Source organism: Tenrec ecaudatus, chromosome 7 (assembly GCF_050624435.1).
Source record: "Tenrec ecaudatus isolate mTenEca1 chromosome 7, mTenEca1.hap1, whole genome shotgun sequence".
NCBI lineage: Eukaryota > Metazoa > Chordata > Mammalia > Afrosoricida > Tenrecidae > Tenrec > Tenrec ecaudatus.
Window position 1 is genome coordinate 100,131,057 of NC_134536.1, and position 22,607 is coordinate 100,153,663.

A 22,607-nucleotide genomic window follows, 5' to 3' on the forward strand; every position below is an offset into this window, starting at 1 on the left:
TTCCCTCCAATGTCATTCCCAGGTTACAAATGGTTCGACTTGTCAAATAATAATAAAACTTAGGTTAGGTGATATTTTAATTCTACTTGCCCAAGTGTTAAAGAAGTAAACTAGATCTAGGTTATATTGCCTTTACAGTTTACTGAATCTGCTATGCTTGGTGGGGAAGACCTATCACTTATGTTAGTGAGTGGGAATAATGAACACATGTGCAAAACAAAGCAAATGTTACTGCTGATCTTTATTCACCTTACTTAAAGATTTCAAAATCAAAAGAAGCTGTTAACCTTCTTCTCTGGGAAGCTTCGAGCCATGTTATGCACCTAATAGCCTGTGGCTACAAGGAAACAAGTACCCTAAATTGTTTGGCATCCACTCAGAGGGATGACTATAATAATTATGAAATAAATGATTACAAAACCATCTCTGTAACTAGTAACAGGCATCCAAGTACGTCAACAGAATCCCATTTAAAAATACAACCAAGAAACAACTTGATTTCAGTCTCTAGTCTCTACCCTTTTCGTGGTGAAGCAAAACTACATTGCCCATAAAACCAATTTGGTTCACTCCAAAGGGGCGGGTGTTGGATTGGATTTGAAGACTCCGCTATACTACATAAAGCTTACAGCTGAGATCCTCCTATTGTTTAACCTTTGTTCTTTCAGCGAGCGGTTTTTGGATGCTTGTGCCCTGGCTAGAACCACACTACTAGACACGAAGATGCAGCAGGAAACAACACAGAGAACTGTTTTCAAATAGGTGAACAAGCGCAAGCAACAACACGTGTGATTACAGAGGTCTGAAAACAGTATCGGGGCAAGTAGTCGAGCCTTTCATTAAATTGCCTATGTAAATCCTACAGAAACATGTTCTGTTCCAGATAGGAAAGGAACGTGTGAGACTCAAGACTGAGAAGCTAAAGAAGGCGCTGAAAAGAAGGTTTCAAAGACATGAAACTAGGACTGGAGAACTGGAAATTCACCCTCATCGTGTGAAATTTTTATTTGAATAATTTTAAGAAAAAAGAATCAATTTAGATTTTCTTTTGCGGGGAAGGGCCCCTCTGGATAAAGACAGCGAGAAGATCTGTTGCTTTTGTTGGGCGCCATCCAGGCTGTTGGGCAGCAGAAGGAGACACTGGCCTGCCGGGTCCTCCTCCCAACCATTGTTACGTTTGAACCATTGTTGTAGCCGCTGGTCAATCAGTCTTGTCGAGGGTCTTCTCTTTGTCGATGCCCCTTCACTTTACCAAGATGATATCCTTCTCCAGGGACGTGTCTCTCCTGATAACTTCTCCGTCGTGTCTTCCCACAGATGGAGTCAATTTCATTTCTGTGTGTTAGAAGTTCGCATGTATACATGCCTCTTATGTTGTTGAAAAATAAGGTATTTATGGTAAAGAAGTCATGGACCTTGCAAAATTGCTATCATATGATCCCTAGCTTCATTTCTGTCTAAAAGACGATATTTTCCAACTACTCTCTTCTTTTTGTTCCCAACTTTTGCATACTAATCATCAATAATAGCAATGTATCTAGATTACACGTTTGATCAAGTTCCGACTGAAGATGGTCGTAGAATTCTTCAATTTCTGCATTATTAGCTTATATGGCTGATGAGAAAATTTGCATGATAGTTATATTGATTGATTTCCTTGAAAGACAATAGATATCATCCTCTCACAGAGAGCATTGGACTTCAAGAAAGATCTAGAAATGTCCCTTTGACAGTAATGAAATGCCATTCCTCTTGAGTCTGGCATTCCCAGCAGAGTGAAGCATATGATTTTCTGATTCAAAATGGCCAATACCAGGTCATTTCAACTCACTAATGCCTAGAATATCGATGCTCATCTGTTCTATTTCATTTTTCACAGATGCACACTTTGTGCATTCCAAGCTCTGATTAACAGCTGATATTTGCAGCTGTTTCCTCTCATTTTGAGTCATACCCCATCAGCAAGTGAAGGTCCTGAAAGCTTTACTCCCTCACACTTCACCCGACTCTGCTTTAAGAAGACAGTTCTTTCCAATTACATGTTGCTTACTTTCCGACCCGAGGGGCTCATTCTGGCATCGTATCTGACAATGCTCTGCTTCACGTCCTCGGGTTGTCAATGTTTGGATGCTAGGCATGTGGTGTTCAGGAGCTAATTCCTTAGAAGTGGAGAGTCTATTCCTACTTCACAGTCCGTCTTAAGTCTGGAGGCTCTGCTGAAGCCTGTTCACTCTGGCTGGTATTTGAAAGACCAGTGACATCGCTTCCGGCACCACAGCCACACAATACAACAAACTGACAGACAAGGGGGAGAGGGAAATGACTAAAAGGAACAAAACTGGAATTAGGCAGATCACTTAGGCAACTACTACAATGGTGATAGTTGAGAAGAGAAATAACGGTGGTCTAACTCAGTCACAGGAGTGAAAGTTGGCAGATTGAAGGGAGATTATTATGGAGAGAGAATGTAATATGGGTGTTGATTCAATGCTGCAATTAAGGGGAAGTGAAGAGACTTCAGCTGACTCATGCACTTGAATGGGGAGGGAAGCAACCCACCAAGATAAGTACACAAGGAAGCCATCGGGTTTGACAGAGAGCATACTATATTAGCTTTACAACGCTGTAGGATGCCCAGAGGGAGATGCCTAATGAGCATCTAGACATAAGAACGTGGATTCCCGGATAAAAATGTGGACTGCAGAAGCAGATATGGGTGTTATCATATCATAAATAGCAAAAGAAGCCTTAGCCAAGGAGAAGAAAACTCTAAGTGTGTGAAGAAGAAAAGAGACTCAAAGATGGAGCTTTGAATATCTTAAGAATTTTTAAAAGATTGAAGAATATCCACAAGTGCATACACATTTGACATAGGATATTTTGTAAAGTATCTAAATATGCTACAAATATATCCAGGAATATAGGAATACATGGGGCAAAGTTATAAAAAAAAAAAAAAAACTTCTTAGCCAGAAACAAACACGTTGAATGAAAGAGTCCTTGGGCCTAGAGATTCAGAACCACAGTCTCAGGAGACACCAAGGTCAACTGGCAAAAAGACAAGGTTCTACAACCTCCTTTGGTGAATAGCAACTTCAATCTTAAAAGCTTGTATGCAGTCATATAAAGTCCAACTGTTAGTCTTTCCCTGTCCAGAGGAAAGTCAAGTGAAGAAAATTGAAAGGATTTTAGTCAAAAGGATAAATAGACCACATGAACCTCAGCCTTCACAATCCTGGGACCAGAAGAACTAGATGGTGCCTGACTACTGCTACCAACCACTCCAAAAGGGATCACATTAAAAGGTCTTGGACAGGGAAGAAAAAAATGTGGAATAAACTTAAAACTCATTAAACAAAATGATGGCTACCAATCTGATAGAGACTGGTGGAACCCCTAAAACTAGAGCCCTTAGTCACCCTTCACATCTGATATTGAACTCACCCCAATGGCTCAATTTCAATCTGACAGGAAGACAAGTCTCTAAGGGTATCACTAACACAAGGGAGGCAAACACAGATCAACCATCTGAGATTAAAAGGCCTGCACTGACCCAAGCATGAAGTTCAGAGGGTCGGGATAAAAACAGGAGGGAAACCGGAAACACACGGAGAAAGTAGGATGAGTGATGGTATGTTGCAGGCATTGCAATCAATGACATGAAACAAAATATTTATGAATTTTTTAATGGCAAATGGATTTGTTCTGTCAACATTTACCCAATTCACACTAAAAAGGGTTTTTGTAGTTTTAGATTCCACATAATGGATGAAAGGAGACAAGCCCCCTCCATCCTGGGGTAAGAACAACAGAAATATGGGTGAAGGGAGACAAGGGACAGTGTAAGCTATGTAATAACAATAATAATATTTAATTGATCAAGGATTCACAGGGGTGGGAAGGTGGGGGAGGGAGGCGGTAAATGAGCTGATACCAAGGGCTCAAGTAGAAAGAAAATGTTTTGGAAATGTTGATGGTAACATATATACAAGTGTGCTTAATACAATTGAATGATGGTTGTTATAAGATTTATAAGAGCCCACCAATAATATGATGAATAAAAAAAGAAAGGAAACAATTTACTTATATGCTAATTCCAATAAGACACATGATGTGTACATATGTTTATACAAATATATATTTATATCAGATACATAAATTTGTATTACATATACAAATATATATATAAGTTATATGTAATATGGATGTATATTTATATATAATTTAAGAAGGGGTAGTGACCTCAACTCCACTTTAGCTACATGAAGAAGTTTTCAAAATGAAACTTCTGCGCAAATCAAAGTTTGGAAAAGATGCTAGTCTGTGGGAGAGGTTTGGGACTGAGCAGAGAGATGAATGCAAAGGCCAGGAGAAATCTGTTCCACATTTAAATATTCATTATAGACATTTCCATACTGCTAAGTCACTTACGTAAGCAAAACATTGTGCTAGAAAAAAAAAAGAGGACCTGATGCAAAGGGCTTAAGTGGAGAGCAAATGCTTTGAAAATGATTAGGGAAAAAATGTACAGATGTGGGATCAGTTACCAGGCATCAAAGAACAAAAAAATCATATCATTGACTGCACACCTCCATGATAGGATCGCTGAAGACAAATGGGTGCATAAGCAAATGTGGTGAAGAAAGCTGATGGTGCCCGGCTATCAAAAGAGATAGTGTCTGGGGTCTTAAAGGCTTGAAGGTGAACAAGCGGCCATCTAGCTCAGAAGCAAAAAAGCCCACATGGAAGAAGCACACCGGCCAGTGCGATCACGAGGTGCCAAGGGACCAGGTATAAGGCATCATGCAAAAAAAAAAGAGATATAAGTGTGTGTATGTATGTGTATATGTGTGTATATGTATATATGTATGTGTATATATGTATATATATACCATATTAAATGAAGGGGGAAGTGCAGAGTGGAGACCCAAGGCCCAAGTGTCGGCCAATGGAGATCCCCTCATAGAGGGGTTTAGGAGAGGAGATGGGTTAATAAGGGTGCGAGGTAGTACAGATGAAGAACACAGCTTTCCCCCAGATCCTGGATGCTTCCTCCCCCCAACTACCATGATCCGAATTCTACCTTGCAGGGCTGGATAGGACAGAGGCTGTACACTGGTACATATGAGGACTGGAGGTACAGGGAATCCAGGGTGGATGATACCTTCAGGACCAAGGGTGTGAGGGACGATGCTGGGAGAGTGGAGGGTGAGTGGGTTGGAAAGGGGGAACTGATTACAAGGATCCACATGTGACCTCTTCCCTGGGAGACAGCAGAGAAGGTGGGAAGGGAGACTCCGGATAGGGCAAGATATGACAAAATAATTATGTATAAATTACCAAGGGCACATGAGGGAGGGGGGAAAGGGGAGGGAGGGGAAAAAAAAAGAGGACCTGATGCAAGGGGCTTAAGTGGAGAGCAAATGCCTTGAGAATGATTGGGGCAGGGAATGTATGGATGTGCTTTATACAATTGATGTATGTATATGTATGGATTGTGATAAGAGTTGTATGAGTCCCTAATAAAATGTAAAAAAAGAAAAGAGGAGAAAAAAATGATTAGGGCAAAGACTGTACAGATGTGCTTTATACAATTGATGTATGAATATGTATGAACTGTGATAAGAATTGTATGAGCCCCAATAAATTGTTAAAAAAAAAGAACTTAAAAAAAAAGAATGTACAGATGTGCTTTATATAATTGATGCATGTATATGTATGGATTGTGATAAGAGTTGTATGAGCCCCTAATAAAATGTTTTAAAAAAAAACATTGTGCCAATAGTCTAGATTATATAATGGGTTCTAAACTATGTAACTTAAAATCAATTTACAATCACATAGAAAAACAATACTTACTTTGCCATGACGGTACCATTTAAACTTTTAGAATTCAAGGAACAGTACAATGGTGTCTGCAAAATAACTTCAAATTGTGGTAATACTAGAAAATAAGAGCAGTGAAAAATATTTTAACAAGCTGATTTTATTATTATCTTCACCTTACCAAGTTAGGTAACATAGTTATACTAAAGGAGTTGAAAATTAGTACTATTTGAGCTTAGATTCATAATCATATATATGTGTATATATGTTAACACATAAGATAGTCTGTTCTTTCAGCTCAAAATTAGAAGTCCCTACTTTGATCAGATTATCATAGTTAGAAAATATTTCTTAATGATTACTATTATTTGCTATAAAGCTGTCTACAGATTTAAATTTTTCATCTTCCAGCCTTTAAAAATATTTCTCCAGCATGGTAATTCACTATGTAATGCTGTAACAACACCTAATGTGTTACATTTTCACATCAAAGAGAAAAATAGAATGTATATGATCTTCCTATGATTGTGATTAAGTAAAGAAATTGATTGACTTGAACTAGTTGAAGTTTTTGTGTGTTTGTTTGTACAAAATTAAAAGTAAATGCACTCTGAAAGCTGAAAAAAAAAATATTTCTCAACTAACTTTACTGACCAAAGAAAGAAATCATGAAAAATTCTCATAACAAGGTATCTAACCATTCGATGAACCTAAAATAAGTATCAAGAAGGCCAGTGGGTCAACAATATAGGACAGAGCTCTAGGTCCAACCACTGAAGGCCATCAGTGACCCAAGAGACATCTGAACTCTAGCCCAGTAGAGGACAGGAGGGGCATAAAAGTCACATGGGCCAACTATCACTCTCCTCCAAGGTCATCCAACAGAAGAGGAACTAGGGCCAGAGGGCAACAAGCAGCACAAGGAAATTCAAAGGTCTGCTCCTGGAACTTTGAAGGACGGTCATCAAGTCCCCATCACCACTGCCTGTTCCACAACCCAATACCACCACTACATGAGATCAGCACATCTTATAAAAACACTGGCCTTCTTTGACTCATTCTTTTATATTAACACTGCCAAAAACATGATGTGAATCAGACATGCAATTTTAACTTTCCAGTAGTCACATTTTGAAAAGATAGTAAAATTAATTTTCACAAAATATTTTCAGTTTAACAAGTAATCACTACAAAAATCATTGTTTATTTACTCCTTTCTTGGATGAGCTCTTGTGGAAGACTGTGTCTATTTTACAAGTGGTTGAAAACTCACCACATCATGTGGACTCTGACTCCCAGACACCTGATAGGACAGAGTCCTCGCCCCTGCGGGGTCACAAGACTGTCATCTTCACAAGAGCAGACAGTGTCAGCTTTCCACCATGAAGCAGCTGAGGGATTTGAACTGCTGGCCTTGTGGTTAGTAATACAATGCTTAACCCACTATGTCACCCACCAGAGAGCTCAGCTCCTTTACAAGGTGGGAGTGGCCTACAATTCAAGATTAGGAGTCAGCAAACCATGGCCTGTATGAGCTAAGAATGCTTTTTGCATTTTTTAAGACTCAAAAACAAATCAAATGAAGAATATTTCGTGGTTGTACAAAATTCAAATTTGATGGTCCATAAGTAAAACTGGAATAGATCACAGCCACTCACATATTGTCTCCGGTTGCTTTCATGCTACAAAGTCAAACACTTAAGAGAGAGAGAGATGGCCCACGCAGCCTACCATACGCACTATCTAGGTCTTTGTAGAAAACCCTATCTGGTGATCCCAGCTCTACACATGCATGAGGCGTCAATCCAACCCTGTGGGGTGCAGCCTGGGAGCCCGATCACAAAGATGCAAGCAAGCCACTTCACAGAATTTTTATGCTCGAATGAAATGCAAGCCCCCAGAGTAGCACAAACCAAACGGAAGCACTCCTCTAGTTCCTCAAACTGGCTTGTTAAGTTAGAAACCAATCCTGTGGCTCTAAGTATTCAATTTGCATCTTTCCTCTGTCTCTATTAACCAACAAAGTGGCTGGTTCGTGGAACTTTCATCTCTGTGTTCTCACTCATGATATTACTGTGTGGCAGTGCAAAAAGAGGATTTACTGCTTTAAATAGACTGCTTTATCAATGATTAGAATTAAAAATATATATTAAAAGTACTACTTAGCTAAAAGAAAAGGCAAAAAATAGTTTGGTTTATTAAAAAAGCTCTGCTTTGAGCATTATGCTCTTTTAATAATTCTCTCTATAGGATCAAATTGACAGCAGGAACTTTAAAGATTATATAGGACCCTCCCTCTGGGCAGTAAGTTTGTCTTAACAAGGGAGAAACAACCCAGATAAGGAGAACGATAATGGTGGCCACCTCAGAACGTGATCCATGTCACTAGACTGTAGAGATGGATATCGTTGAATTGCTTTGTGTTTTCTCAACAAGAAGAAAACAAATGAAACTTAGGGGGAAAGAAAGCATGATAGTGAGGCTGCTGAACAGCAACCAACTCTCTAAAGGAGCAAAGTGGGAAATAAGGCTGCCTGGCTCAATCGTGCACTGCACTGAATGAGAGTCACTCTTCGCAGTTCTAGAAATAACCCATCTACAACGTCAGACTTCTGAAAGCGCTTACAGTGCCTCTTCCAACTCTCCCATTTTAGGGCTTTAACTGGTAATTTTTCTTGTTCTGTTTCTCATGCCAGTAAATCTACATTTTTAAAATTCTGATCTGAGCAGTTTTATTGCATCAACCATGGCTGAACGGGTTTGAACCAGTTTGAAGCCCTGGATGGAAGACTACACTAAGGATTGCCGTCCAGTCAACGCTAGCTCACGGTGATTCCATGTATGTCAGAGTAGAATGTACTTGATAAGGTTCTCAACAGAGAGGTAGAGAAAGGGTGCAGGATAGACTTGCAAATATGCTATGATCACAACAAAGTAGAAAAAGAAAACCGTGCATAAAAAAAGAGTAATATAATGGGAATGTGAGCAATTGTCCTTTTTTCTTTATAATGAGTGTCATTTTCACATACACAAAAATGTATTTAGACCTACGAGGAATACCAAGGAGCCCTGGTATTTCGAGTTGGGCTGCTAACGGCAGGGTCAGCAGCTGGAACGCCCCAACTGTCCCACAAAAGAAAACAAGAGCTTCTGCTGCTCCCTTCGCATCGACAGTCTCAGACACGCAAAGGGGCAGCTCTACTGCCCAATGGGGCCGCTACACTTCGGGGTTGACGTGATGCCAGTGTTTGTTTGGAATACACAATACCACAATTAGACCTCCATGGGGATTTTCACTTTAAATAAGTAGCTCTTGATTTCCCTTACCCATATGAAAATGTTATTGGTCAAAAGACATTGAGGAAATCTTACCATATTCTGAAACCTGAAATGACTGGTAATACGTCTGGTCCTATTAAAAGAAAGGGAAAAGATAAAAGAAAATAAATTATTTTTAAATTAATTCCTTACAGCTTTAGACATCAGAGGAATGGTAGAAAAGCAGCAGCAGAACAACCAGGAACCAGAGCACAACACAGAGACAGAGATTGGACTTCCAGCCCACAGAGCAAGTAAAGCTGAGTGCTTTGGGGCGGGAAGCTAGTTGTGAAGTAGGGTGTTTCTGGGCACTCGGTTGTAGGAGACTGGGTTTTGCTGATGCACAGAGTTGGAGCTGAGTGCCTTCGGGTGGAGGCTTACAGCAGAGTAGCATGCCATTTGGGCACTTATTGGCAACCCTAAAAGAGTTTTGAAATTCTGTTTGAGCAGGACAGAAGCCAGACTAGGAAGCTGAGAGCCAAGAGTCCTGCCTGTGGATACAGCAGAGAAGAAACTGTCTGACCAACTGTATCCTAAGTATTTCTCATCTAAATTGTAACCTGTTAACTTCCCTAATAAGCCTTATTATCATGAGCATGATCTAAGTTCTATGTGGTAATTGCAATGAATTATCAAACCCAGCTGAAATCAGTGCTGAAGGAGAGAAAGCAAGCACTCACAACTATGTTTAAAATTGGCCTATGGGCATTTATGGAGGTCTAGACAAAGACATGTACATATGCAAATATATATATGAAGATGGGGAAATAGATCTATGTGCCTATATTTATAAGTTTAGTATTAAGGTGGCGGAAGGACACTGGGTCTCTACTCAAGCACTCCCTGAACGCATGAATACTTTCTTCTATTAAATTGGCATTCTGTGATGCTCACCCTCCCGACACAACCACTGAAGCCAAAGAGGGTGAACAAGTAAATGTGGTGAAGAAAGCTGATGGTGCCCGGCTATCAAAAGAGATAGTGTCTGGGGTCTTAAAGACTTGAAGATAAACAAGCGGCCATCTAGCTCAGAAGCAACAGGGCCCGCATGGAAGAACACACCAGCCGGTGCGACCACGTGGTTCCGAAGGGATCAGTTATCAGGCATCAAAGAAAAAAAAATCATATCATTGGCTGCACACCTCCACGATACAATAGCCGAAGACAAACGGATGCATAAACAAATGTGGTGAAGAAAGCTGATGGTGCCTCAATCCCAACTACGTGGACAGCCGCCCTTCCCCCCAGAAGAATTCACTTCAGAGGACAGTTCTGAAGTTGCAACTCAGGGAAAGGTTCATGCCTGATCAGAGAACACAAGAACAAATGAAGGGGGAGGAAGAGAGAGTGGAGTACATCCTGGCCCACCAATCCTTGAGGATGATATGCCTGCTCAGAGCAGCCAATCCACAGAGAAGACCATATGGTTGACCCCACTATGAGACACAACATCCCTCATTGACCCATAGCCCCACAGGGGACAACACTGGAGATACAATGTGGGATTGGCACCCAATCTGACCCCAACACACCGAGGCAAAAGACTAAGGGCGTGCAACAGAACAACAAGGAAAACAGAGCAATAAAGTCCTCAGGGAATACCAAAAATAGACTTTGGGGCCAGAGCTGGCACCCCATCAGACCTGACTGGAAAACACTCCTAAGGGCCAACAAACAGTCCTTGAACTAACTACAGGCTTTTCTCTTTTTTGGTCATTGAATTTTTTATGTTGTTTTCTTTTCTTTGGTTGTCTTGTTTTGCTCTGTCTTCTTTTTTGTGCATATTATTATCTCTGCAGGTCTATCTAGATAAGACAAATGGGATAAACAATCTGGAGGAGAAAACAATGGGACTAATGGTTCGGGGGGGGCATGGAAAAGGGGGAGGTGAAGGAAAGGAAGTGGATGTTAACAAACCCAGGGACAAGGGAACAACAAGTGATTCAAAAGTGGTGGCAAGGAGGGTGCAAGAGGTCTGGTAGGGCTAGATCAAGGGCAATGTAACCGAGAGGAATAACTGAAACCAAAATGAAGGCTGAGCATGATAGTGGGACTAGAGGAAATAAAAAGGAAATAGAGGAAAGAACTAGGAGGCAAAGGGTATTTATATAGGTCTAAATACAAGCATGTATATATGTAAATATATTTATATATGATGATGGGAAATAGACCATTATGCATATATTTATAGGTTTAGTATTAAGGTAAGAGATGGGACAATGGACCTCTATGCAAGTACTCCCTTAATGCAAGAACATTTTGTTCTATTAAACTGGCATTCCATGATGCTCACCTTCCGGACATGATCGCTGAAGGCAAAGCGGGTGCATAAGCAAATGTGGTGAAGAAAGCTAATGGTGCCCAGCTATCAAAGGATAGTGTGTGGTGTCTGAAAGGCTTGAAGATAAACAAGCGGCCATCTAGCTGAGAAGCAACAAAGCCCACATGGAAGAAGCACACCAACCTGTGTGATCACAAGGTAATGATGGGATCAGGTATCAGGCATCAAAGAACAAAAAATCATTATCATTTTGAATGAGGGAGAGTGCAGAGTGGGGACCCACAGCCCATTTGTAGGCAACTGGACACCCCCTTACAGAAGGGTCACGGGGAGGAGACAAGCCAGTCAGGATGCAGGGCAGCAACGATGAAACATACAACTTCCCTCTAGTTATTTAATGTTTCCTTCCCACCCCACTATCATGATCCCAATTCTACCTTACAAGTCCGACTAGACCAGAGGACGTATACTGGCACAGATAGGAACTGGAAGCACACAAAATCCAGGACAGATTAACTACCCAGGACCAGTGGTGAAAGTGGTGATACTAGGAGGGTGGAGGAAGGTGACGTACAAAGGGGGAACCGATCACAATGATCTACATATAACCCCTTCCCACGGGGAAGGACAACAAAAGTCAGTGGAGGGAGACATCAAACAGTGTAAGACATGACAAAAATAATAATAATTTATAAATTATCAAGGGTTCATGAGGAAGGGAAGGGAAAATGAGGAGCTGATACCAACGACTCAAGTAGAAAGAAAATGGTTTGAGAATGATGGCAACAAATGTACAAATGTGCCTGACACAATGGGTGTATATATGGATTTGATAAGAGTTGTACAAGCCTCCAGTAAAATGATTTAATAAAAAAAAGATCACTGTCAGATTGAATTAAAAAACCAAGGCCCAAATATATGTTGTCTCTAAGAAATTGACCTATGAGGCCATTTTATCAAGGACAAAAATCTGAATTTCTGAAAAGTGATACTCAAGGTGGCGCACACTTGGCTCCTGCTTGGTCTCACGCTTGGACGTGGTGTCCCAACAACACTGAACTCATTATGGTTACCTGTTCACATGATGCAATTGCTCACCTCTCTGCCTCTGTCTGTTCAAACTAGTGTCTTCTCTTACACAGAGTACCTTCCCCTCCCAGCTACATCCTACTTCTCCTGAGGAACTTAACCCTTCCAAGTACCTGTCCCCGAGTTGGGTTAGATGCTCCCTGTATATAACTCAATCCTTTACCTTTACATATAAAATTATCCGCTTTGCATCCATCTCCTGTAAGACACTACGAAATCCTTGGTGTCACACTAGCTGCTTCTCCGGGCCTCCAATGTTCCTTGAATGAATGAATGTATGTATACATGAATCAATGGGTGCGCTTCTCCAGGCTGGCTGTTACAGTGCCTGTCAGATTAGCCTGGGTGACCTGCTGCATGACATTAAAGTAATCTTCTCCTCCAGAGGCTCCTACAACCTAAAGAGGCACAGCCATCTGTCAATTGACCCATAGAGTAACCTTAACTCTCTGCACTTTATTTGGAAGGAATGTAAATGCCAAGGAATGGGAAAAGGCCACCAGCGTGGGGAACTAGAGAAAATAAATAAGGAATGAGAGTGCTTCTTTTCACTGCCATTTTAAGTTGTTCCAAGAAATCCTTTGTAACTGAATGATGACAATGTGTTTTGTACTACACAATGCCTTCCCAGGGTGTTTATAAGTAGTGAAATGCAAATCAAGAAATAAATTATTTTACTGAAAAGCAGAAATGACTGTTGCAATTTCAACATATTGCCCATTAAGGAATCTGCCCATAACCATTTTTACAGTTTAGCGATATTTATGATACATTTTATAAAATGTGTAATCAAGAATAGGAGAAGATACATCAATTCCAAAAAAATTCAGAGAACTGGTCCTACTTCCACATGGCCTTCCCCACTATGAGACATGGCACCCCTCACTGACCCGTAGCTCTGCAGGGGACAACACCAGAGACATACTGTGGGAATTACACTAATCTGATCCCACCATACTGAGGCAAAACACTAAGGGGGTGCAACAGAACAGCAAGGGAATGGAGCAGTGAGGTCCCCACTGAAAGCTGAAGGTGGACTTTGGGGCCAGGGCATGGTGCCCCAACAGACTAGACTGGAAAACACTCTGAAAGGCCAACAAACAATCCTTGAACTAACTACAAACTTTTCTTTCTTGTTGTGTTTTGTATTGCTTTTTGTCATTGGTTTGTTGTTGTTGTTGTTTTGTTGTATATTGTTGCTTGGTTTTGCTCTGGCTTGTTTTTGTGCGTGTTGTTATCTCCGCAGGTGTGTCTAAATAAAATAGGCTGGATGAACAATCTGGAGGAGAAAACAACGGAACTGACAGTTCCAAGGGGACATGGGAGAGGGGGAGTTGGGGGGAAAGGTAGTGATGTTGGCAAACCCAGGGACAAGGGAACAACAAGTGACCCAAATCCGTGGTGAGGAGGGTGTGGGAGGTCTGGTAGGGCATGATCAAGGGTAATGTAACCAAGAGGAATTGCTGAAACCCTGGTGGGGACTGAGCATGATAGTGGGACAGGAGGAAAATCAAAGGAAATAGAGGAAAGAGCTAGGAGGAAAAGGGCATTTATAGAGGTCTAGATAAAGACATGTACATATGCAAATATATTCCTATATGAGGATGGGGAGATAGATCTATGTGCATATATTTATAGGTTTAGTATTAAGGTGGCAGAAGGACATTGGGCCTCCACTCAAGTACTTCCTCAATGCAAGAATACTTTCTTCTATTAAATTGGCATTCTATGACACTCACCTTCCCGACAAAACCGCTAAAGACAAAGTGGGTGAATAAGCAAATGTGGTGAAGAAAGCTGATAGTGCCCGGCTATCAAAAGATATGGCGTCTGGGGTCTTAAAGGCTTGAAGGTTAACAAGCAGTCATCTAGCTCAGAAACAACAAAGCCCACATGGAAGAAGCACACCAGCCTGTGTGATCACAAGGTGCCAAAGGGATCAGTTATCTGGCATCAAAGAACAAAAAAATCATATCATTGTGTGCTCACCTCCATGATACAATCGCTGAAGACAAATGGGTGCATAGGCTAATGTGGCGAAGAAAGCTGATGGTGCCCAGCTATCAAAAGATATAACATCTGGGGTCTTAAAGGCTTGAAGGTAAATAAGTGGCCATCTAGCTCAGAAGCAGCAAAGCCCACATGGAAGAAGCACATCAGCTTGTGCAACCACAAGCTGTCAAAGGGATCAGGCATCAGGCATCATCAGAACAAAAAATCGTATCCTAGTGAATGAGAGGGGAATGCAGAGCGGAGACCCAAAGCCCATTTGTAGGCCACTGGACATCCCCTTACAGAAGGGTCTTGGGGAGGAGACGAGCCAGTCAGGGTGTGACGTAGCAACGATGCAAAATACAACTTTCCTCTGGTTCCTAAATGCTTCCTCCCCAATTCTACCTTGCAAGTCTGGCTAGACTAGAGGAAGTACACTGGTACAGATAGGAACTGGAAACACAGGGAATCCAGAGCGGATGATCCCTTCAGGACCAGTGCTGTGAGTGGCGATACTGGGAACGTAGAGGGAGGGTGGGTTGGAAAGAGGGACTCGATTTCAAGGATCTACATGTGACCTCCTCCCTGGGGGATGGACAACAGAAAAGCGGGTGAAGGGAGATGTCCGACAGGGCAAGATATGACAAAATAATCATTTATAAATTATCAGGGGTTCATGAGGGAGGGGGAGGGGAAAATGAGGAGCTGATGCCAGGGGAGCAAACATTAAGTGGAGAGCAATGTTTTGAGAATGATGAGGACAATGAATATACAAATGTGTTTACACAAGTGTGTATGGATTGTGATAAAATATGTATGAGCCCCTAATAAAACGATTTTTAAAAAGAACTGAAAAAAAAAAGAACTGGTCCTACCTAATGCCACATGAGTATAGAAACACTGATATTAAGAACTTTCATTTGTAAAAATAAAAATCCACTACAACTGAGTCCATTCTTACTCGTAGTGGCTCTATAGGGCCGAGTAAAAATGTCCCTTTGGGCTTCCAAAGCTTTAAGTCTTCCTCTCTCAGAACAAGTAGTGGGTTTGGAAATGCTGACCTTGTAATCAGCAGCCCAGCTAGCTGCCACTACACTATCGGGTGCCCTTGTCCATAGAATTCTTCTGTAGGGTCAGAGAGCAAATATTTTAGCCTTGAAGGGTCAGATGGTCTCTGTCACCACTATTCAATTGTCACTGCAGAGCAAAATCAACTATAGATAATATGCAAACAAGTCAACATTGCTGGGTTCCAATCAAAGTTTATTTACAAAAACAGATGTCAGGCCCAATTTGTCCTTTAGGTCAGAGCTTGCTGACCCTTCTATTTGAACTAAAGTAAACTACACATAACTGGACATAAGGGGGCGGGGAGATCAATTGTTTGCTATAAGGCTTTTGTAGAAGGTATAAGTTCCATTTACTAAGCGATTTTACTTTCATTCCAAAGAAGGTTGTGCTTCTTCAAAAGGAGAGATTTCCTTCTAGTACATGAAAAATTATTTTTGTTCATTTAACACGACAGTTGCCAAACGTTGGAAAGGAAGGGTGGCCCGAAGTCTTAAATATCTGGGCAGCATATTTTCTAAGCAAACATCTTTTCAGTAAAGGTAATGCAAGTACATTCGCCCACCTCTCCTTTCCCCAGTACGGACATCGTTCTACGGGGAAAGCCAGCCCTTAGAAATTTTGCTCTGAGGCACCTGCATTCAATCCTACTTGTATCTGAGGTAAGCCTCCCTCAGTAAGACTTTGTGGACCACCTCGACGGCAGAGATTATAAAGAAGCTATTCTGAGCCTTCTCCGTACTTCGTCAGCCTTTCCCCCACATCAGCAGCTCAATGTGAGTGTGTGCTATGGAAATCAGTCAAAGAAAAGAGGAACATGTGGTGCTTTCACTACATTTTCAAAGAATATGCTGTGACTCGAGTGCAAATTGAAGACATGTGAGTTACTAAAACCATCTAGTCCAGTGGCAGAGTTTGCCTGTTTAACCATAAGTCGATCCAACTCTTGAGAGGGTTTCTATTTTAAACAAATTGGAAGGACTATGGCACACTACGAGGTCATTTTAAAAATACGTTGTTTTTTTCTTAATTCGGGTCTAATTCTTTCCACTCTTGCTCCTGGAATAAAAGGAGATTCCAGACACAGAAGTACAGATTTGGATGGATAATTGTGTGTTTTTTATGATCATTTCAAAGTTTGCCTCACCACTGACCTCAGTGTCTGGGTTTAATTTCTATTTCAAGATTTACTAACAGCACCATGTTTTTAAAATCTGTTTTGTTTCTGACTTGCCCACTCCCCACTGCCATGGAGCCTTACAATACTTACACACACATCACACCAAAGCTAAGCCAAGCCCACTGCTGTAGAGTTGATTCTGACACCTAGTGCCCCTATGTAGAATGTCCAGGACTAAAACTATGTGCACACGAATGGACTTTGAGCTCACACCTAATTATAAGCCCTAATCTAAGGGCAATTCCTTCTTAAAATGTAGTCCGGCTCACTGACAATATGGGTGCTATATCAAAGAGTGATAAGGAAATCAGATGATCTCTGGCTATCAGAAAGAATAGTGCCTGGGGTCTTAAATTAGGCATATCTTAAAACAAGCTGCCATTTAAGTGAGATGGTCCAGGAAGCCCACATGGAAGGAGCCGAGCTGCCTGTGTGATCCAATGATTGTGAAAAATAAAATCTGAGATGAAAGGAGGAAACTGGAGTAGAGCTTACATTCTGAGCACACAATTTGCAGAAGGTCATGGATAACGGTGAACGCCCAAACCGTTTTTGGAGTCCCCACTCCAATTAAGCCGCCACTAAACTTCCTCAGAAAATTGCCTACGGATGGGAATAGTCTTGTCCTCAGATAGAGTTGCATTGGAAAGTGGACTGCTGTAGCTATATTCAGGTTAAAATTTAACGTGTTATCATGTTTTCCCTTTAGACCTATTTTTAATTGGTTCTCCTGCCTAGTATCTTCTACTTTCTCTTGGATTGAGGTTTCTCCTGTGTTTTATTTTGTGATCATTATTGAGATTTTTTTTGCATGATTTTCTTTTTTTAATTAATAAATATGTAAATCTATTTTAAATCATGATACACGTTCGTTTTACAGTTCTGAACAAATTAAAATAGAAGTTTCTAAATAAAGCAGTGTCTGCCTGTGATGCAACAAACATCCATAAAGAAAAACTGTACCTTCGTGAACAAGTCAGCTAAAAAATTTCAAAAGGTTTCTATGTACCTTCTGGGGTAAAAACAAAAATATTTTAATTTCAAAGTATTATTAAATTGATAAAGAAAAGAGTGAAATAATTCAAAAAGGCTGTGAGTTCTTATGTAAGAGGTGTTCGTTAGATCTGGAAAATCTAATCTAAAGCTACAGCGTCATGAAATTTTCTCTGTGTGTTGACATGAATGTATGGCAAAATATTCCTATATCCAGGTCAATGACAATTATACCATTGTGGCTATTTTTTTAACCCTAGAGACTAGAAATTCTGTATATTCTCAAATAAATCTTCTTATCACTCTAATAAGTAACAGGCATGGCACCATTAAAAAGAAGAAGAGCTACCTAGGGTATTACTACTAATGGAAACACAAAAATGTAAGACAAACTCCTTCACCTCAAAATATTCCAAGCCAGAGATTTGAAACAACTAAGGCACTTGAAAACATTGGGTTTATGTACAAATGTGCAACTAAAACAAACTTTAGTTGTACCAGCAAATAAGAAAGGAACAGTAAATCTTCATTTTAACAACCTCTATTATAACTATCTAAGTGCAAAGGGTTTGGGTTCTTTAGATGGACCAAAGTGATTTACCACTTCCAAACATAAAATATTGAAAATCAAGTCAAAATCATACGCTAAACTAACTTCAGCCTCTGTGGTAGTACAATGTGTAAAACACAGGGAGCAGCTCTCTGATGTATTCTATAACAGAGAAAAACAAAGCAAAAAACCCACAAAACTAGAGTTTCACAAGAAAACTATATAAATAGTACATTATACTACAGGAATTTAAGCCAACAAGAATTGAGAGCGTCTCACAGGGAAGCAACAAAGCCCACATGGAAGAAGCATGCCAGACTGTGTGATCATGAGGTGTCAACTGGAAAAAGTATCAGAAGTTCAAAAACAATCAACCAAGTTTGATGTGAAGGGGTGGGGATGAAGTAGAGACCCAAAACCCACCTGGACAGCCCCTCTCTGACAGGCCACACAGAAGGGATGATAAATCCAGGGTGCAGAAAGGTATTGAGGAAATACATAACTATCCTCTAGTTCTTTAATATTTCCTCCCTTTCCTGTTAGTTATTATTTGTTTTACCTCATTAGTCATGTTAGAGTTGCATATGTTCATTTCTATAATTAAGATTGTTTGACACATGAAAGCCAAGACAGGTAACCCTTCAGAAACAGTAACAGCAGTAATATTCCCTGAGGGAGGGGAATTGGGGGGGAGTGAGGGATGGGGGTTGACAGCATATGATGATGGTATACCCCACAAGAGGGCAGCAAGCAACAGAATTGTATGTAAATGATATACTGGATGGTGTAAGATGCAGCAATAAATAAATAAATAAGGGGGGGAAGGGATAGAGGAGAGCTGATACCAAGGGGCTCAAGAAGAAAGAAAATGTTTTGAAACTGATTGCAGTAGCAATGGTACGATATTGCTTGATGTCATTGAACTATGGGATATTGTGATATCTGTAAGAGCTCCCAATAAAATTATTTTTAAGACATCACTAACAAAATGTAATATCAATCAATCGTGGGACGAGGGGAAGGCAGAGTTGTGGGGTAGCTGTAGAGTGTGTGGCAGTGGAGTCGCAGTGGGCACAGAAGAGAAGAGCCTGCTCGCCACGGGGCACTAGCTGTGAATCATGTGAACAGCAGCGCCTCGTGCCTCTGCACTCTATCCAGACGCAGGCTAGCACGGAGGCAGGATGCATGGTGCTGGCTGCCTTTCACACGTGTCTGGTGCGGTAGTGGTGGTCAGTGAGCACCCTGGGGGCAGCCCTGGGTGCTGGAGCAGCCGTGCGGAGACCCCTGCCAGCGCTGAGATGCTTACACCTTCACTGACTCGGCTTTCTCCTGCAGCGGCATCATTGCGCCTGTTTTGTGAGATGGAGGAGGACTTAGTGGATTGGTGTTGGACATATGGGTTAATGTTGGACTTGTGGGCTTGGGCAGCACTGAGTTGGGATGTTTTCTTGATGTGCACTTACCCTTTATATAAAACTCTCTCTTATACATATGCATTTCTATGGATTTGTTTCTCTAATGTACCCAGACTGACACTGTTGCCATCATCATTTTCAAAATATTTTCTTTCTACTTGAGCCCTTGGTATCAGCTCATTTTTCTCCTCCCTCCCCCTACCCTACAAACCCTTGACAATTTATAAATTATTATTATTTTGTCATGTCTTACCCTGTCTAACGTCTCCCCTCACTGACTTTTCTGTTGTCTGTCCCCCAGAGAGGGGGGTATATATAGATCTTTGTGATCGGTTCCCCCTTTTACCCCACCTTCCCCCTTACCCTCCCGGTATCACCACTCTCACCACTGGTCCTGAGGGGTTTATCTGTCCTGGATTCCCTGTGTTTCCAGTTCCTATTTGTACCAGTGTACATTCTCTAGTCTAGCCAGATTTGTAAGGAGAATTGGGATCATGATATTTTGGGGGAGGAAGCATTAACGAACTAGAGGAAAGTTGTATGTTTCCTCAGTACTACCCTGTACCCTGACTGGCTCGTCTCCTCCCTAAGACTCTTCTGTAAGGGATGTCCAATTGCCTGGAGATGGGCTTTGGGTCCCCACTCCACACTCCCCTCATTCACAATGATATTTTTTGTTCTTTGATACCTGATCCCATCGACACCTCGTGATCACACAGGCTAGTGTGCTTCTTCCATGTGGGTTTTGTTGCTTTATAAGCCTATTCTTATAGCATATCACATAGATGAACTTGACTCCAAAGGAAAAGGCATCATGAAGAACAGGGAAGTAACCAATAGGAACAACCCAGGGGAAAATGTTCACTCCCTCCTTTCACTCGCTTTCATCGCACAGCCATGAATGAGTTCTTCTAACAGGTCCGATATGAAATGTAGATTAGACAGCAAAAAGTACAAAAATTCATAAGAGCTAGGCCCTGTCTTCAAGGAGTTCATCTAATAATTGAGGTAATCATATTAAAAATACTGTAAAACACTCCACTGCTCTAGAGTAAGTGTCATGGTAGAGGTGTGTATAAGGTCTCAGGGAAGAATGGCGAATGAAATGCTGATCTCTGTCAGTTGGCCCTCTGAAGACTCAAACTTCTAACCGGTACTCCTCCTTCCTTTCCTTGTGCCTCGTGGAGCTGAGAACATGGGGTCTTTCACCAAAAAGAGCAATCGTGCTCTCCCCTGAAAAAAAAAAAGAAAGGAAGGAAAAGGGAAAAAAAAAAAAAAAGCAATCTCCTTGGAAGCAGAGGCTAACAAAAGGGTTCCGGAAGCCACATCCGCATCCCAAGAGGATGCCACTGCGTTGTGACCTGTCACGACTTGCCCCATGCTTTCTGTGAAGCTGTCATCACAAGCCAGGCGGCCTGCTGCCCAGATGCTATTTGTGAAGTCCTTCAGGGACAAGAGCTGTCCACGCACAGACGTGCTCTCTTGCAAAGGACAAACCTGACAGTGGAAGGAAGCTGACCCAGGAGTCAGTAGGGCAGCGAGACAAAAACAGATAAAGATGATTCCGCTAGACTGTAAAACGCAGGGAGGTCCCGACCACCCTTCCCTAACCTTTCTAGAACAGCGAACTCAAGAGAAGGTAGAAGTAACTCATACAACCAAGGGACCGCAGATGGCGGCTGAATTACATAGTAATTTGACACCCACCCTATATGGTACAGGCTCCAAAATACAGTGGCTTCAAGCTTTAAGCATGTGGGATTTTCTACATTCAGTTTCTTGTCCCTTGGCTGAAGACTGAGACCCGGCCAGAGACACTGTGGTCTGTTTGAGCGAGAACAGACGACGGACATGATCCAAGTTAGTGGCTCCCAGTCTGGCTGTACATCTGAATCCCCAGAGAACCAGCTGCAAAAAAACAGACTGTCCTCCAAATGCTAGCAAGTCGGTCCATGTGTTTAGTACTTCCAAGACAGATACAAAGAGTTCCAACGAGCTAGTCACCTAGAGAGATGACATCAATAGCCTGGGAGTTCAAAGGCACTGCCGGAGAGTTGAGAAAATAAATCAGGTGGCTCTCCACAGGCCAACAGTGCATCTCCTTAGAACAAAACCGTTCACACCGCCTGACTACGGGCGTCTATCAGTGCAACTCAGCACACCATCCAAAAGAACAAACACAAGTTCCACACTGCTCATGTAAAATGCAAATGCCTGGGCCCCGTCAGAATAACTGCATTTCTCCCGGTGGGGCTTGGACTACCAAAAGCTCTTTGAGCACCGGTGTTGGGGAGCTGCTGGAGCGCAGCCGGCACCAGAGCCTGCAGGGACTTTCCTGTGGGAAACCGAGCTGCTGTGAGCGGCTTCCACCTGACGGGGAAGAGCGCACAGGGTTGCGATTGTTGAGTGAACAGGAGCCTCTCTCTCAGGAGTCAGAATCTTTGTGGGTTCTGGGAGAGAGCTGAGCCCTAACACGTGGGTAGCCTGAGCCTCTGGGACACAGCTGCCCACACTGAGAAGGGCAGGGTAGGGCCGAGGAGCCAGACGCCTCCTGGTTGGCAGCAGCCCGCTTCTCAGAAGCCACCCTTAGCGTTCTTTAGAGGAACCTCTAAAGCTGCCTTCCCATAGCCTGGGTGACACTTTTAAAATCACAGGTGCAGAAAGCACCGGCAACCATTGGGGAATGATCGTTACTATCCGTCAAGAAATCGACACCTAAGGTACCTAGAGAAAGACTGGCTCCAAACTGAAAACCCAAGGCATGTTTCCTTTCGAAACAAGCTCTCCCCTCTGGGTTTGTTGGCAAGTTGATTGGCAGTAGAAGGGGAGCTTCTCCGCTGGGCCCACGATGGCTGGGAAATGTAACAGCCTTGTGGAGAGCCCTGACACTGAGAA

General features: G+C 41.9%; 1 protein-coding gene across 2 annotated transcripts in view; it reads right to left on the minus strand.

The window, feature by feature from the left end:
* The window catches only part of CD109 (CD109 molecule), a 186,327-nt gene that overhangs the window by 63,696 nt on the left and 100,024 nt on the right, over positions 1-22,607 (minus strand). For both annotated transcript variants that reach the window (XM_075554889.1, XM_075554888.1), the window contains exons 7-8: positions 9,199-9,238; positions 5,860-5,944 (exon numbers count right to left, since the gene is read on the minus strand). In XM_075554889.1, the coding sequence (XP_075411004.1) occupies positions 5,860-5,944; positions 9,199-9,238 (125 nt within the window). The remainder of the gene's footprint in view (positions 1-5,859; positions 5,945-9,198; positions 9,239-22,607) is intronic.